Consider the following 17,770-nt stretch of genomic DNA (forward strand, 5'->3'; position numbering starts at 1 on the left):
CGCTTTTGGTTTTGGACTTTCACTTTTTTGTCTTGGTCATTTCTTTATGGCTCTATTACTCTTTTCTGCCTTCGTTTGTAATATCTGGTTTCTCCTTTTTCATTGGCTTTCATTGTATTTTCTAGCACATCGTCTCTCTTGTATCTCTTTGGATTACTTCATTATTCAATGAAATTTTCTTATTAAAAAAAAAAAAATATCTGCCAGAGGTTGTGAAACACCTATGGCTTGCCTTCATTTTTGGCATTGTGTGCAAAACCCCTTTTAGGCTGTGATATGTGGACCAATTTTAAACTTCTTTCTGCACAGGCGTTCAGTGTCTCAATGTAGCGTTGCAGTGTCCAGCTGCCTCGTGATGTTCAATGTGCTTCTCTTGGACGTTAGTCCTTGGTTTCAGCTTGCCTGGGATTTTGAAGTCGTAGACCGAACTTTTCTAATGATTAGGCTTTCACATTTTTGAGTATAAAGAAATACTATAGAAGAATACCCGTGTTATGCATGCATCACATAAGCATACTTTGGACCTGAAGGAACAAGAGCTCTGCTTATTGTTTGTTTGTTTTTTTTGTTTTTAATTTTTTTTTCAATGTGGTTGCATGCCCTTTTTTTAATCAAATATGTTTTTCTTGATTTACCCAGTTGTTAATTTTTTTCTTGAACTTGAGTTTCCTTTAAGTTTCTGTTGAACAGGAAAAGGTGGGCATAACACAAATATTGGGGGGTACCAGGAGTTTAAATACCGGTGACCAAGATGTGCTGCATTTCCTTCTCTCAAATCTTAAACTGGGTAATGTTACAATACAATTTTTAAATTTTATTATTTAATTTAATTATTATTCATTAATTATTATTTTGAAAAGATGCAAAGCTTTTCAACAAGGAAATAGAACGAAATGTTTTCTTGTTTAATTGAAAATTCATTCGTTTCCCCATTTTCCCCATTTTTTTGTATTGTTCACCTCCTCCGTTTTTTTTTTTTTTTTCCAAATTTTTTTAAAGATATTTTGGTCCTGTTTTTGTGTAAGAACATAGGTTAAATAGAATCTGTTATATTCTATAAATCAGGATTTCCATCTTGTAAATATTTTGTTAGATATTTCCTTTTCTATGTTTGTAACACTTGATATATCATATCTTTGTGTGAATGAATAGAGCATTCAGTATTTATTCTCAAACCTAAAGAGTTTTACCATGTATCAGAGCTCTCTAAATAAACTTAGGGTTTTTGAAACCTTAGGGTTTGAGAATTTAGAACCCATTTGTGATACGTTAGCGGTTTTTGTCGAGAGGTGAGTTTACTCACAGTCGCCGTCTTCGGTTCGTTCGCTGTCGTTAGTCGCCGCCGCCGGAAAAAAAAAGGCAATTTTTTTTTTCGACACCGCCCATACCAAAGAGAAGGGCCCACTGCCGATCTACAAAACCCAAAGTCCGGTTGCCATCTGACCAACGCGTGAGGCGCACGCGTCCGCCTGTTCAAGCCTAACTGTCCGTCACGCGCTGGCGCGTGTAGGGTGCGGCAGCCGCCGTTTTTTCATTCCGTCTTCAGTGAGGTCTCCTCAGGGTTGTTGGCTCTTCTGGTGGTGTGTTTGTTGGGCATATTATAGATATACTCATTGCTTGTGTAGAACAATCTCTCGTAAATTAGGTTTGATTCGTTGCTGGCCGGTGCTACTTTTGTGGGTAATGGGCGATAAAGAAACCAGTAATGTCTGAGATTGTTCCTATTGTGTCAAAAAGTAACTGAACATAAGTTGAATGGGGAAATCCAACTACTATTCATGGAGAGCAAATCCAAGAGGTGTTTTTTTGCTAGTTATCTGTCATAAATCTGTGGCCATTACGAAACGTGAATGCAGAAGATGCTGAATAAGGGTCAGAGGATGCCATCACCCTTTGCACATGTCGCCTGTACTCCTGATAATCTTGACAAGTCAATTACGATTTTGCAAGGGGAGTTTGCTAAATTTCAGCAGATCAAGAGTCATAGGGAGGAGCATCATCTCTACTCCCCATTCGGGACCAGTCGCAAAGAGACAGGTAACATTTCTAAATGCATTCTTTCCTCCCACGTCAAAATGGCATGACTCTTGGTGTTACAGACCATATGTCAGGTAATCCAGTTTATCTCTACCCTTTGTAATCTACCTCTTCAACTATGTCACTATAAATTGATGGTAACCTCCACTCCTGTTTTAGGATTAGTGACCGTTCCATCTTCACTGAATCAATTTCTTTGTCATCAGTTTTGTAAATTACCAAATTTATACCAAATTTCTCGTTTAATTTGATTTCGGTCAGTAAACTCCACTCGTGATCTTTCATTTTGTGTCTCCTTTTTTTCCTGGTATTGCTTATTTCAGATCTTACGACGAAACAGGACTATGGTAAAGGGCGGGAAGTTGGAAGTCTTCTACATCTTTGAACCATAAAACACCTACGACCATCACATGCTCTAGCTGTCGTCTCCCTTTGAAGAGCAATTGTCGTTGGGTATCCGTCTATCTCTGTGTTGAAGAGTCGTCGTCCACAACTTCCAACATTTGTCTTTTTCGATTGTGAGTCATGTTAGTTTGCTAAATTTCCATTGTTTGAGTTCGGATCCTTCGAGCAATAAACGAGCTAGGTGCTCCTTTGAATTAGGCCATTCTGATGTTGGGTCTCTGTCCTGTTGAGTCCAAAGGAGGGTTAGGTATTTTGTTACATTTGTCGAGGGATTATTCTCGTGTTATACGTGTTTATATTTAATGAAAAGTCGTTATGAGTTACTTTCTCATTTTTCGTAACTTCCATGCCGAATTCAACTCAGTTAAGTGGTATTCTTTAAAATTCACGGATGAATAATGCTAAGAAATATTTCTCTCACACACTCAAGTCTTATTAGCTTCCATGGCATTCTTCATCAGATCTTCTTGTGTTGATACTCCCATCTTAAATGGGGTTGCAGAACGAAAAAGAATCGTCATCTCCTTGAGACAGCCAGATGCTTTATGTTCAGATGCATGTTCCAAATCCTTTGGGCTTAATGCTGTTTCCACAGCTTGTTTCTTAAATAATCGCATTGCCCTCTCCATTCTTAGGGTGAGATACCTTTTCGTACTTTATGCCCCAAGCAACATTTGTTTTCCATTCAACCTAGAAATATTTGGTTGTACTTGCTTGTGTTCGGGATGTTTGGCCTCAGCATTACCAAGCTGGATTCCAAAGTCCTTGAAATATATTTCCTTGGTTATTCCCGCATCCAAAAGTTATCGGTGTTATTATTCCTAGTCTTAAAAATATTTAGTCTCTCCTGAATCAACAGTTGTTTAAACATACCCCATTTTTTTCATCCACCGCTCTTCTCTTCGAATAAGGAGTCCAAGGGGAGCATAAGGAATTAGAGGAGATTTCCTTGTCTTACACAGTTGATTTCTCCTTCCGATCTTTTTCCTTGATTTCATTCTTTCCTGTGGACTACCTCTACTCTTCCTGAGTTCATTCTTCCTTTCTCTTCCATAAAGGTAAACGTACTTGAATGCTCATCCTATTTCCTCTTTGTTTCATATAACCATTTCACCTTCCACATTTCGATTCATTGCATCCTGTAGAGTCTGTAACCCATCCGAAAAAACTGTTTCATGAGCTTTGTCTTATCCTGGTTCGTGTGCGGCAATGGTGGAGGAGATGGACTGCCTAATGATAATTGTTACTTGGGATTTAGTTTCTCTCGCCTGCATGAAAGAAGGCTAATACGTCGTTGCAAATGAGTGTTTGCCAAAGTTAAAGTCAACCTGATGGTTCGTGTTGGTTAAAAGCGCGCTTCGTTACGAAATGCTACCCACACAAACTTAGGGCGTCTCGACTATGCTGATACTTTTTCTCCAGTACGCAAAAATGGCATCTGTGAGGTTGTTTATTTTCATTAGCTTCAATCAATCATTGGCCCTTTTACATCAGTTGATATGTAAAATTCCATTTTTTCATGCGTGACTCTTCAAGAAGAGGTATATTATAGAGCAAAACCACCAGGCGTTTGTTGCTCAGGGGAGAGAATGGAACGGACTGTGTCGCCTTCGGAAATCCTTGTATGGTAAAGGCCAGAGCCACGAAAGCTTTGTTTGGTAATTTAGTCAGTGATTGAAAGCGTTGGAATGCGGAAGAGTAGTCAGATCACCAATCTTTTTTAGACATCTGAGAGTTGGTATCATTTTGTTAATTGTATATGTGATGAATGTGCATTACTGGTGATATGTTTCAGGTATCCAGTCTCTAAAGACCTTTTCTTCATAGTCAATTCCATAACAAAAAATTTGGCATGTTGAAATACTTCTTAGGAATTGACGGGTAATAAGAAGCCAAGAAAGGAATGCTATTGATCACAAAGAAAAATATGTACTTTGACTTGTGACTTATGAAACTGGGGAAAGCTAGGGGTTTAACCATGTGTACCCAATGATGCCCAACTTACACGCTCACAAAGATGAGAATGCTAAAAATCCTGAAAATATAGGAGGTTAGTGAGAAACTAATTACCTTACAGTGACTCGACCAACATAGCCTATCCAGAAAGTATTGTGAGTCTAGTACATGTGTCATGCCCTACAGTTGATCATTGGGGCTGCAAATTGTTTAACAGATCTTGTTATTGGTGCAAGGCTACCCCGGGCGTGGTAATTAGATAATGATTTATGGTCATAACTAATATAATGTTTCTCAGATGCTGATTGGGCAGGATCTAAAAAAGTCAAGAAGATCAACCCAGGGTACATTGCTGTTTTGTTGGTGGTATTTGATTTTTTGAAGAGTAAGAACAAAATGTGATGTCACGTTCAAGTGCAGAATCAGAAATATAGAGCAATGGCACAATCTGGATGTGAATTGATTTGGATATATAACTCTTGTGAGTTGAGATTTGAAATCACCACACCGACAAAGTTGGTGTGATAATCAAGCAAACACTTCATATTGCGTCTAATCCAAGTATTTCATGAAAAAGGACTAACATTTTTGAAGTTGATTGCCATTTTTGTACGTTGAGAAAATTCAACAAAGAGTTGGTATCTACAGGATATTGTGGAAGACTGTGAGAACAATTAGGAGATATCTTCACGAAGAGCATTGGATGGAAGGACATATGAGATTATCTATGGTAACAAGTGGGCATGATTAACATATATGCTCCAACTTGAGGGGAGTGTGACAATTCTAGAATTTAGGATTTTCCATCTGTAAATATTTTGTGATATTTTCCTTTTCTATGCTTTGTACACTTGCTATATTATTCATATATTGGGAATGAATAGAAGCATTCAGAATTTCTTTCTCAAACCTAAGTTTTTACAAATCATAAGACACGATGGGGAATCCTCCCACTCATAAACAAGCCACAGAGAAATGAACTTTTATACCTGTCTTCATCATTCACACTATTATTCTTTTTAAACAAAAATAGAGTATTCATTCCACCATAGAATGGAACATGGGAAAGGGAAAAAAAAAAAAAAAAACAATGGGTATTGGCTTGGAGTAGAAGATTTAGGAGATTCTCTTTGGATGTATATATAAATAGAGAGAAATGAAATTATTGTTTAACTTTTGTTTGATATACAATAGTTTTTTGACCATTTTGTCTTCTTTCTATTTTAATGTAGTGTGTGCTTTTGTTTATTGGATATAGGGCATGTTAACTGATTTAGCATGGACCTTCTAGATAGTAATTATTAATCCGAGATGTAGGTTTTACCTTTCTAACAATAATCCGAGATGTTAGTTTACCTTTTAAACAGGTGGTTTGTGGAGTATCATATGATGGTGTCCGTTTCCATTCAAACTCTCTTCAATGATCTATTACTTCACAATGGTTTTGCTTCTTTTACCGGAGACATGGAGAGTAAGCGCAACTCTACTAAAACTTGTAATCTTACGTACATGGCAACTACTATGTTTAACTTCTACCATTTTTCTAATACAATAATGAAACTAAAACTTCAATTCGGGAAAAAGCTACATTTTTTTCTAATACAATATGAAACCTAAAACTTCAATTCGGAAAGGAAGCAATAATACCTTTAGAAAATAGTGCTATATGGATCCTTATTTGTTAATGTCAACCCTGTTTGTTGTCTCATTGTTCAACATATGTAATATTTATTTGAATGTCGTGTACTGTGTTACATTTCATCTCTTGATAATTGGAGCAAGAAAAAAAAAAGACCAATAATAAATAAATAAGAATTAAACTCAAGGCTATGAATAAAAAAGAACTGGCTTATAAGAAATACTCGTTGAACTCGAGGAGAATCATGAAATGCTTTGCAATTGCGTTTATAATGTTAGATACTTAGATATAAATTAAGTTTCCGTTTACCCCATTAGGTTAAGCTTTGGTTTCAATCATTGATTTTTAGTTTATTGATTGTATTTACTTTCTAAAAAAAGAAAAACAAGACTTAATGTGATATAATTGAAAAGGGACCGATGCTACAAAAAATACAAGAGGTACCAGAGATAGTATTACAAAATAATGACAAAAACAACTGTCAAAGCATTCCAATTCAAACAAATGTCTTGAATTGGAATGATAAATTAAGACTTCAGAAAGAAAAGGAAAAAAGAAACTTTTTTTAATCTCTCGTTCATTGTAACAATGAAATTTTGTTCTTGTTTTAAAGAAAACAAACTCAAAATGAGGGATAGGATTGTGTTATTATTCATAGCCAAAATTTCTTGGAATGTCTTGGAACGTACCGGTACGGTAATGCATAGCGGGATATTATAAATTTGTTACATGGAAGGAAACACCTCTCTGTGTTCTATTATAGAAACATTTAATTGAAGGAAATTTGGAAGACGAATTTTTAAAGGCAACTGCTACTTGTGGAATTAGTGAAAATTCAAATGAGGGCCACGGATTCTGCCAATTGATTTAGGGATTAAATCTTTGTGTCCTGTGTTATTGAGAAATAATGAGGAATTTTCAGCCCCAACGTACATTTGTTTATATCTTACCATCTTTCTTCCTTATTGTTTACTAATGTGGAGAAATCTTTCTGTATTCCCTCGTTTTTTGTTTTTTTTTTTTTTTTTTACAATTTCATACATCAACAAACCAAATTGTTTTCTTTAAAAAAAAAATCCCAGCCCAAGCAACCCAACCAAAAAATCTATCTATCAATTATTTGCCAACTTAACGGAAAATCTACTATCTTTATCTGCAGCTTAATGTTAGTAACTTTGGTTTCTTGATTTATTCTATCCTCGTGGTTAAGTGATACCCAACTCTGTTTGTTCAAAGCCAGTTCTGCAATCAATATGTGGAAAGGATGCGTTGCTGTACCTACATACTGGCAAATGAGATACTTCTGGTCTTCATCCTAAAAATAACGATTGCTAAGATGTAAACATTGCTCATTTATTTGCTTGTATATAATTAGCATACTTATACTTGAAAACCCTTTATTCTACACCCTTGAAGTTAAAGTGAGAGATCGGTTTAATACCCTGTTTTGCTTGGTAAATGGTTATCGGATGTCCCTTTAGCTGATTAAGATTCTTAAGGACTCTTCATGGTTGTCCGTGGGAAAACTTTAACTGTTTAAGAACTGAGAAAATGAGGCCAGTGACAGTTGGATTTCTACTTTTTAGATGAACTCTCTTTATAGAGAGGTGACGCAGTTGACACAGCTCAATTTTCTGTTTAGACAAGTGGATGCTTTTCACTGGCTCTTTAAACCCAAGGACACAATTGTACAAAAACCTATAGACAGGTCTTGTACATAGGTAAGGTCAGTTACTGCATATAATTATAGAGGCATTGTGTACCCTTTCCTCCTGCTCTGGTGAAAAATGATCATTTCTTAGTAAATCCTTTTCAACCACCTTTCTCGAGGTGATCTTGGCACTTCTTCCTGCATTTTGTTAAGGAGTTGTGGAAGTTAGAAAAAAAAACACTAACAAGAATGTTTTTCTTTGTCCATTCCTTGTGGCATAAATTCAAATGAAAAAAAAATCTTGAGGAATTTTAGGGATTTGTCTTGCTCATATGAAGTCATATTTAATGAATACTTTTGGAGAATGAAGTTGGAGGTGCGTACTCCATATGTTCTGTTCTGTCCGTAGTGCTATTTTATGAACTAGACTCTGGGATATGTTTAATTTTCTCTTTTCTCCTTCTTCCTAATACCTCCAATGGGTTGTCCACAGGATTATTTGGCCTCATATTCAGAGAGACTGGAGAAAGCAGCTTTTGGGGAATAGTTTTAGTTAGTTTGTTTTCCCTTTTTGTTTTTAAAAAAATTCATTTTTATTTTTTTTAAAAATTTTCCCCTTTTTTTGGAATTTGACTTGAATTTAAGTAGATGAGGAGAAGGACTATCAATGACTTATTTGGATGTAAGCTTATGTTTTCTTTTCGTTGCGTGCATATATATAATGTGAAATTATATTTTAGCCCTACAGGGCGTTGTTGTCTGTTTATCAAGGTCTAGGGTTTCTCACTGTTTGGTTATTCTATATATGTTCTTATATTGTGTTACTGGTATCTGAATTAAAAATTAAAAAACTCTTATCGTTGGTTTTTCTCCTCTGTCTAGGGTTTTCCACCGTAACTCGGGTGTTGTTTTTCTTTTCCCCCTAAACTTTTCAAGATGTATCAGAGCATGGTGATGAGAAACGTCGCTGGAATAGAAGCAGATTCATCATCGACGCTAGTAGGGGATGGAACTCCAAAGAGAAAACGCTAACAATGCTGAATTAGGGGCTACGTCGGATTCAATACCTACGGCGTAACATACTTAGACCGATTCAGATTCACCAAGCCCTTAATCGATCCAAGCCGTTTACTGTCGTGGGGAGGACCCCCGCCACTGCCGGACGACGGACTCAAACCACACTGCCGCTTGCTGCCGTCGAGACTCAACCATCCCCGTCACTTCCTATGTTTTCCAGCCACCGGGTTTTTACAGCCGCTGATTCCGCTTCCAGATCCCGCCGACGGAAGTGTTTCAGGTCAGTGCGTTCTCCCTTCTGACGTTACCTATTCGTCTACCATCGAATCTCCATTCTTCGAGTTTCCTTCATCCATGAGTTTTCCAATCTTCGAATCTTCCAAGCCCGCTGAAGTGGCCGATATATCGGGTCACTAGAACCCACAACGGTCATTTGAACCACCCAATCCAACCGAAACCCGGTCCAGCCGAACCCGGTTCAACAAACCCGGTCCAGTTCGAACCCCTTTACAGCAACTTCTTGTCTCCCATTTATTTTTTCCTTTTGTCAGCCAGCTCCTCCTGTTGGTTTCGCCACACCGACAGAAACGATATGGCTTTCAGGTTTATGGGGCAGAAGAAAACAACCAACAACGATTCAATGGTTGGGAACTGAGTATTCGACAGCAATTGGCAAACCTTTCAACACCAAATTTTCTGCACTTGGAGCAGCTGTTTAGATCTCTCGACCAATCCTTCAAACAAAATTTTCTACCAGATACATACCACCGGGGTTCCGTTATATTCAGAAACTCCGGTACACTACTTAACCCTTACTTCTTTCACAAACATTATGTCTGGGTTTAGGCATTCTGCAGGAATTTCCATTGGCGAAAAACTTAACTGGACAGAATTATTTTTCTTGCCACAATCTGTGAGGATGGTTTTCGAGGGGCGGCCACAAGTTCGGTATCTAACAGGGGAAATACCCAGACCAAACCTCGGGATTCCTCAGGATACGGAACATGAAGGGCGGAGGATTATCTCCTTCGCTCAATTTTAATAAAATAGTATTGGAGCCTCCAAATTGTTAAGCCTCTTCTTTACTTAGCCTTCTACTCGGGATATCTAGCAAGCTGTCCAGAAACTTTACTCGAAGATGAAGAATGCTTCACGTGCTTTATACCTTGAGAAAAACAGGCTGGTCATCGAGTGCAAGCAAGGGACACTCGACGTAACATCTTATTTCAATAAATTATCACTGTTGTGTTAGGAGATGGATCTAGTCGGAAATAGTTGAATGCCCACATTGACGGGGCTTCAGTATTCAGAAGATTGAGAGAGGCTGACACGTGTCTTATAATTTTCTGGCTGGCTTAAACTCGAAGTTTGATGGTGTTCGGAAAGCCGAATTTTGGACAAAGACCAACACCGTCCCTGATGGAAGTTTGCTCGGCAGGTCAGATTCGGAAGCAAGATCGAACACAGCAGACTATGAATTGGTACAACACCTAATCCCTGGACTCTGCTGAGTTGGAGTCAAGTCATCGGGTTCAGAAAAATGACAAAACCAAAATGGAACAGAACCCTACGTCCAATTTGTGAGCATTGCAAGAAACCATGGCATATGAAAGGATCAATGCGTGGAAATTACATGGCTGACCTCCAATAGCAAGCGGGCATCCTGCGAACGAACAAATTAAGTCCGGATCTCCGCCTTCGTTTAGGAAGCTGTTGATGGTTGCCCTTCCAAGGGATGAGCCCAGGTTGGATCCAGGTACGGTGGGAATCAACGGCGTATTGCACAGTCAAAGGTACTCCCCATTCCTTTAGTTTCTTGCTGAGGAGATGAATTCCCTGGATCCTGATTCTGGGCAACAGACCATCCTAACTGGATCATTGACCAATTTCCTCTCCTATTATCCAAGTGCTGGAAATGAGAGAAATAAGAATTGCAGATGGTCATCTTACCCCCGTCTGCAGGAAATGCACACTTGATCCAGCTCGACTGATTTTGCATTAATGTTAAGTGCCAAATATTCCATATTTGCTATCAATCAGTAGAGTTAACAGAGATTTGAACTGCAAAGTTGTGTTCTCCCAGATACTGTTTATTCGAGAACCGTGACTCGGGGAGATGATTGGAACAAATAGCTCTGCAGTACATAGGGGGCTTTTTTTCTTTTGACAATGCTCGTTTAGGAGTTTATTTCTAGCACTTGTTTACTGTCTTCTCTTACTCATTTTCTGAAAACTGATTTTTATTATGCATTTTTGTTTTGGACATCATTTTCATTATATGGAAATATCTATTTCTCATTTATTTGTATGTGAATGTCATCTTTGTCCGTGATGTTTATATCGTGTAAGAGCTAGGAGCGTTTATTACATCACAACCCCTACAAACCTTCCGGCCCTTCCACCTGATACATTAGACTGAGTTTGGGGCCCTATTGAATGTCACAACAGGAATCAGGTAAACGGTGGTCTTACGCTTCATCGCATGATCACATCGTTTACATGGGTGTTTTTCTTCTTACAGACAAGTTTGAAGTCGACGACGGTCTGTTAAAGTTTTACACTACCGTCGGAACCCAGTTAATCCAAAATCCCCATTTTCAAGTGACAATGAGCCGGTGAATTTGTTAATAGACCTTCTGAGTTCTTAAATCGAAAGGAATTGTCCACAAAATTCCTGTGCTATACAACCTTAGCCATAATGGGGTGCCGGAACGGAAATCGCACCTCATTGAAGTGCCGACCTCATATACTGTACTCTACCTTGTATCTATGGGGGGATGTTGTTCTATACTGCAGACTCATCTCATAAATGGATTGCCCTCCGTGTGCTCAAATTCCAAACCCTTAGAACATTTTAAAGAATGCCATCTCGTCCAATGCCTTTTCCTTGATGTTCCTCTCAGAGTTTTGGGCATGCACCATGTTCGTCATAATCAGGGTCACTACCAAAGTAAATTTGCTTGGGGCCAAATGCCTCTTTGTTGGTTATTCGCTGCCTCACGGGTACAAGTGTTTTCAGCTTCTTCGAAGTATTTGTCACATGGATGTCACATTTCTTAGAGGACAAGCCATTCTTTTCGTTAGTCCTCTTCGGGGGAGACTTCGAGTGAAGAGGCTAACATTTCAACCTCTCTGATTCCTTAGATTTTTTCCCGAACTATCCCTGACAACAGAAAAATGAACTTCTCTTTACAAAACAAGTGCCTTTGGATAACTCTATCCGAAAGCATCTTCGAAAGAAATGGTTCCCGAATTGTTTCCTTACTCGCCGGAAGGTGTTCAAGGTCAGAATGGACACGGCTCAAGTTTTAGGTTACCCTAGCATAATGACAATGAGGTTGTTGAAGGTGGATATAAGGGATCAGTGAGTCAGAGATTGGATGACAGTGCAGTCGAGGATGATGGCAATTGATGAAGCGCCCAGTGGTGCTCAGGGGACTGACAATGAAAAAGTTGGGTACAGATTCAACAGGTTGACGAAGGACCAAATTGAGATTGGGTTGATGATACCTTGGATTTGCGACTAGCTCTGCCGAAAAGGTATAGGTCGTCACCAATACACTCTATGACAGAGCTTTTGTTTATAGTAACCTGGTATCGAGATTTTAAGTTTACCCAGCCTGGATATGTAAGATAATTCCGGAACAATGTGCCAAGGCTCTGAAAATTCGCTGAATGGCGAGTGTGCAATTTATGGAGGGATGGGCCCTTGAGATAACAAACATGGAATTGGTTATTCTTCCAAGAGGGCACAAAACCGTAGGGTGAAGTGGTGTGTTTACGTCACATACAAGTCAGATGGAACTTCGAGAATATATAAGCTAGATTGGTTGCAAAAGGATATCACTCAGACGTTTTGGAGTGATTACTCAGAAATTTCATCCGATGGCAAAACTTTAACCCATTGTGTTCCTTTCTGTGGTTGTTAACAGCTGACCTCTCCTCAGTTGGCATGTAAAATTCGTTCCTAATTGAGTGTAACTGGAGAGAAAGGTTCTATATGAACCCACTCCAGGTTTTGTAAAGCCGAGTTTGCAATGCAGGTCGTGCAAATTGAAAAAAATCTTGATGGGACCTGAAGAGTCCCTTTAGGTTGGTTCGGTCATTCACCCGTAATAGGTTCGTCAGCCTGTGTAACGGTTTTCAAGGATTCACGACCTTTGTTCCATAAGAAGTTCAGACCAGAAGAAAAATGAGTATTGTTGTCTATGTTGATGATATTATTACTATTTAGGAGATGATTCGCAGAAATGTGACAGGTTGCAACGACGAAATGGCAGATGAGTGATGAGGATAAAGATCTCGGATACCTGCGATATTTTTTAGGAATGGAAGGGTAGCAAGATCAGTAGAAGGATTTCAGTGTTTAGAGGAAATACAAGTCGAATTTGTTTGAAAGAAATGGGAATGACAGGCGTGTTAAACTGCAGTACACCTGTAGAAGCACACCCAATCTGATAGAGTCAGCAGATTGATGTTCCTGTTAAACAAAGCAAGATATCAACGGTTGTGGGAAACTGGAAACTATCTGTATCTACAAAACGACCTGATTATCTATAGCGTTAGCTTGGTCATGTTCATTTTGCGAGATCCGTGTGAAGACACATGGAGGCCAGTACACGATCCTAGAGGTTATCTGAAGTCTTCTCCTGGAAAGGGCTTGGTTTCAGGAAAGCAGATTGATAAAGGTGTATTCAGGCCTACACAGATTTGATGGCTGGTTCTGTTAAGATAGGAAAATCTCTAGGTAGACTGCACCTTTTGTGTGGGGAAATTAGTTACCTGGGAAGTAAGAAGCAAGCGTACGTGGCAGAAGCAGCTGCGAGCCTATAAGGTTTATCGAGTTGGGTATATGCGAAGAGATTTGGTTGAAGAAGGTTTTGGTAAGTCTACTCAAGAAAGTGCATGGGACCGATGGACTTTACTTCGATAACAAGCTGCCATTAATATTGACACAATGGTTTAACAGTGACAAAACAACACATTGAGATTGACCGAACTTCAAATTCAAAAGAAAAACTGGATGAACGGTAGTATTGCACTTCTTATGTTTCGTTCCAGCCAAAAGTTGCGGATGTTTCACCAAGGTGATTACAGCAAACTTTTGCACCTTGTTAGCAGTTGGGGTCTCTAATTGAATTACACCCCAACTTAGAGGAAGTGTTGACAATTATTTAAACCTAAGGCGTGTTTGTTGTCTTTATCAATCTTAGGTCTCATTTGTTGTTATTTATACATTTCGTTGTATTGTGTATGTGTATTAGAATTACAAATAGAAAAATTCTTTCGGTGGTTTTTTCTCCCTGGTCTAGGTTTTCCACGTAACTCTTGGTGTTTTTTTTTTTTCTTTTTCCCCTAACTTTCAAGAATAAAATATGTCTTATAATGCTCCATGGCTTCTATGATACTGATTAGAGATCTTCTTGTTACTTTTTTGGTTCTTTTGGTCATCTTTCTTGTAAATGTCGTAAATAAAAAGGACAATTGCAACTTGTATAAAGAAAGTGCCATTTCATAGAATTGATTGCAAAACCATAATTGCTCAATAACTAGAAACCAATTGAAGCAAAGATTAGAAAAGAAGCCATAGTTTTTCTTACCGTGGATGCTTTTTTTAAAAATGAAATAGTACAATTTAGCTTGGTAAAACATTTTAACTGTTGGGTAAAATTCCACTGTTTGTTTTCTTTTCTATGGGAAAGTGCAAAAATCGTTTCTAGCTGTAGTATCTTGCTAGTTTCTTTTGTCATGAGGCATGGGATATCTGCTAGAATATTTACTATTAGGCATTATATGCATTCTAGCTTTCTAAGAATTCTTATTGTCAGCAACGTATTATCCTGGGCTATGTGACCGACCCTCTCAAGGGGGACTCGGTTTTTGATTATTATGTGAATCTTTCTGCATCAGAGATGTGGTCGTCCTTCCTTCAGAATGTTCCGACCATGAATGGAGCATGAATAAGGTTGTTTCTATTCTTTGTGCACTGTTTGATGCATCTCAATCAACTTAGAGGGTTTCCATATATTAAAAAGAGAGAATTGCATCGTGCAGATTGTTAGTTCATTAATTGACAAAACACCAGGCAAACAAGATGCTTCTGTATGCTGAAAATCACAGCCAAGTAATTTTCTTCCTAACATCTTTAATTATTAATCATCCATGGTTTAATGAATTATGAGCATGGATTTTACATGCTTGGTTGTGTGTTTCTTCCTATCTCTTCTTTACTTCTTTATCCTTTTAGTCCATCTCTAGTGGCGTTCAGTATGCCGAGATTCTGTTTGGTGATATCAAGGAGCATGCTGCTGGATCAAAGGAAACACTGCTCAGGGGGTTCCTTACACAAAGTACGATTCGTTTCTGAATTAAATTATTCCTTGATATTTTAGAAAATAAATGTTCTAGTTGCCCAAAAAAAAAAAAAAAAAAAAAAAAAAGCAGAAAACCTTCTAAGCCTCAAAACAGTTGCAAATACCAATGACAACGAGTGTACTGGTTCAAATGTTAGGTTAGCCATAGTCAGGGTTAGGAATTAGAACGTAGACCAAATGGTATGCTGATCCCACAACATTTTAACTAATCATCTTCAGTTTTCTTTTTGACATTAACTTTATCATAAATGATAATATTATATAACAGAACCTCTCGAAACCTGTTAAAAAAGATGGTTCCATCCAAGGTTCTTATCGTGTGTCTATGCCCATTTTCAGTGTTTATTAGCTTGCATTCAAATGCATAAGGTCAACTAGATACTGCAGAAATAGTTCTGCCTTCTATTCTTTTCTGTCCTTACCTACTGTTATTTAGTTTATCCATTTATGTAATTTTCTTTTGATGGCCTTCAATCAGATGATTAGATTGATCACATTTACTATTGGTGGACGAGCATACCTTAACTTCATGGGAAATGAATTTGGGCACCCAAAGGTCAGCTTCTATCTCTTCAATATGCATGAAGATGTATAATATTTTCTCCTGTCAAAATATATGTGTAATATTTGTCTATGGATCAGAGAGTTGAGTTCCCGATGCCGAGCAACAACTTCTCGTTTACGCTTGCTAACCGACAGTGGGATCTTTTAGAAAAGGAAATGCATCATGATTTGTTCCTTTTTGATAAGGTGTGTAGTTATTCTTCGACATCGTTAATATTGAAACTTTGTCATGCAGAGTGAAGTAAATGTTCGACCTTAAAGTCCCACAAATTTTTTATTATCTCATCTTAATTTAATAAAAAAAACTTACCTCAAAAAATAAATTGCCGTTTGTATAATAATTAAGTTGTGTTAATTTACTTTCTTCTCTCTAGGAGCTGATGAGATTGGATGAGAATGAAAAACTGCTGACAAGAAGGTTACCAAACGTTCACCATGTCAATGAATCTACCAAGGTAAGCTCTCTCCTTTTCCTTTCATTTCGAGTTCATTTTGTCTACTTGGAAATTTACACGTTTAGTACTTGTTTGTTATTGCTTTTGATTCTTTCATGCATCAGGTTTCAATTAATGTTTGTAAAGTAAGATACCTGACCTAACTTTAGCTTTTGAGTTTAGTGCTAGTTAAACATAGTATCAAACAATAGACGGTGTTTTCGAATGCCCACGGTATTTATATGTGTTACCGTTAGTGTCTTTGTTTGGTATGCATAAAAAGATTAAACACTCAACCTATCAATTTAACCTAGCAACTTATAATATTATTTCCTCCCCATTTGTCAAATTAATATATAAGCCCAAATATAGGAAGATTATTAAGAGTATTAAAAGATTAGATATAAACTATCGGCCTAAATTTTTTGATTTAGTAGGCCTTATTTGGTAACCTTTTGATTTTTGCAAATCCAGCATGTTTTCTCTCAATTTCTTACTGTGGTTTCATAAAAGAGTTGAATTCTTAGACAAATTCTAAAAACATAAACAAGTTTTTAAGAACTACTTTTTTAAGTTTTCAAAACTTAGCTTAGTTTTTGAAACATTGGTAGATAACAAAGCAAGAAATTTAGAGATGGAAGGGGTGATTGTAGGTTTAATTTTTAAAAACTAAAAACCAACAATCAAATGGTTACCCAACGAGGCTGTAGTAATTTAATGTTTAGCTCATAAAATGTTATTTGTTTGCCATGTTATTCTTCCCCTCTTAAATTAAATTTATTTCTTTTCGAATCTCATTAGGAAAGAAATTTCACACGAGAAACTTAGGACCCATTTGTATTGGGATTTGTTGAGAATCTAACCTTGGAAAAATCAAGGGATCTCACACTCCTTATAAGATAGATGAGCTACTCCTCTCATTACCAATCGTTTTGAAATGAAACCCCATGTTATCTAATATGGTATCAGAGCTCATAAAACCCAAACATGTATTCGGTTCAATAAAAAGAAATTGTGATCTGATCAAGAGAAGGGGGCATGTTGAGAATCTCACATTAGATAAATCAAGAGATCTCACACTTCTTATAAGATAGATGAGCTACTCCTTTCATTGCCAATTGGTTTGAGTAGAGATGTCCACGGGGTGAGACAGAGACGTAGAAGTCCCGCTACCCATTTTATTCCCTTACCCCACAAAATTCCCCACAGGGAATTCGCAGGGATCGGGTTGTGTGTGTGTGAAACAATATTCTTCCCTCTCCCCCTCATGAATCAAATAGATTAATATCCATTTGACATTTTTGTTTTTCTCATTAAAAAAATATTTTTTTAAAAAAATTGTTTTTACTTTTTTGATTATGTGATATAAATAATGTAAATTCTAAAAACAATTTTGTATTATTTTCATTTAATCCAAATTTCAATTTTGAAAATTTAAAATGCATAGGTACATTAAAAAAATGATAAAAACCTTGATAAATATATTATTTCTTTTTTTTATATATATAAATTCATTCATTATTGTTTGACGCATGCGTCCATCGCTTGATTGCCGACCAGCAGTAGGGGCCTTCGGGCCCTCAAAGGCATGTGTTGTTGGCTAACCTTGTGCGACGAATAGTTGCAGGGGCCCTTGTAATGTAATTCTGACCGAGCGACGATTAGGAATCCTTTGTAGAACATCTCTCTCTGT

At 37.5% G+C, this 17,770-nt stretch overlaps 1 protein-coding gene across 1 annotated transcript in view; it reads left to right on the forward strand.

The window, feature by feature from the left end:
• Positions 1 to 16,131, forward strand: part of LOC120085681 (1,4-alpha-glucan-branching enzyme 3, chloroplastic/amyloplastic) — a 53,858-nt gene extending 37,727 nt beyond the window's left edge. The window contains exons 12-17 of the mRNA XM_039041819.1: positions 14,534 to 14,670; positions 14,760 to 14,829; positions 14,953 to 15,055; positions 15,558 to 15,635; positions 15,722 to 15,829; positions 16,018 to 16,131. Coding sequence (XP_038897747.1) covers positions 14,534 to 14,589 — 56 coding nt within the window. The 3' untranslated portion in view covers positions 14,590 to 14,670; positions 14,760 to 14,829; positions 14,953 to 15,055; ... (1 more) ...; positions 15,722 to 15,829; positions 16,018 to 16,131. The remainder of the gene's footprint in view (positions 1 to 14,533; positions 14,671 to 14,759; positions 14,830 to 14,952; positions 15,056 to 15,557; positions 15,636 to 15,721; positions 15,830 to 16,017) is intronic.
• Positions 16,132 to 17,770: the final 1,639 nt, after the last annotated feature.

Source organism: Benincasa hispida, chromosome 9 (assembly GCF_009727055.1).
Source record: "Benincasa hispida cultivar B227 chromosome 9, ASM972705v1, whole genome shotgun sequence".
NCBI classification, from domain to species: domain Eukaryota; kingdom Viridiplantae; phylum Streptophyta; class Magnoliopsida; order Cucurbitales; family Cucurbitaceae; genus Benincasa; species Benincasa hispida.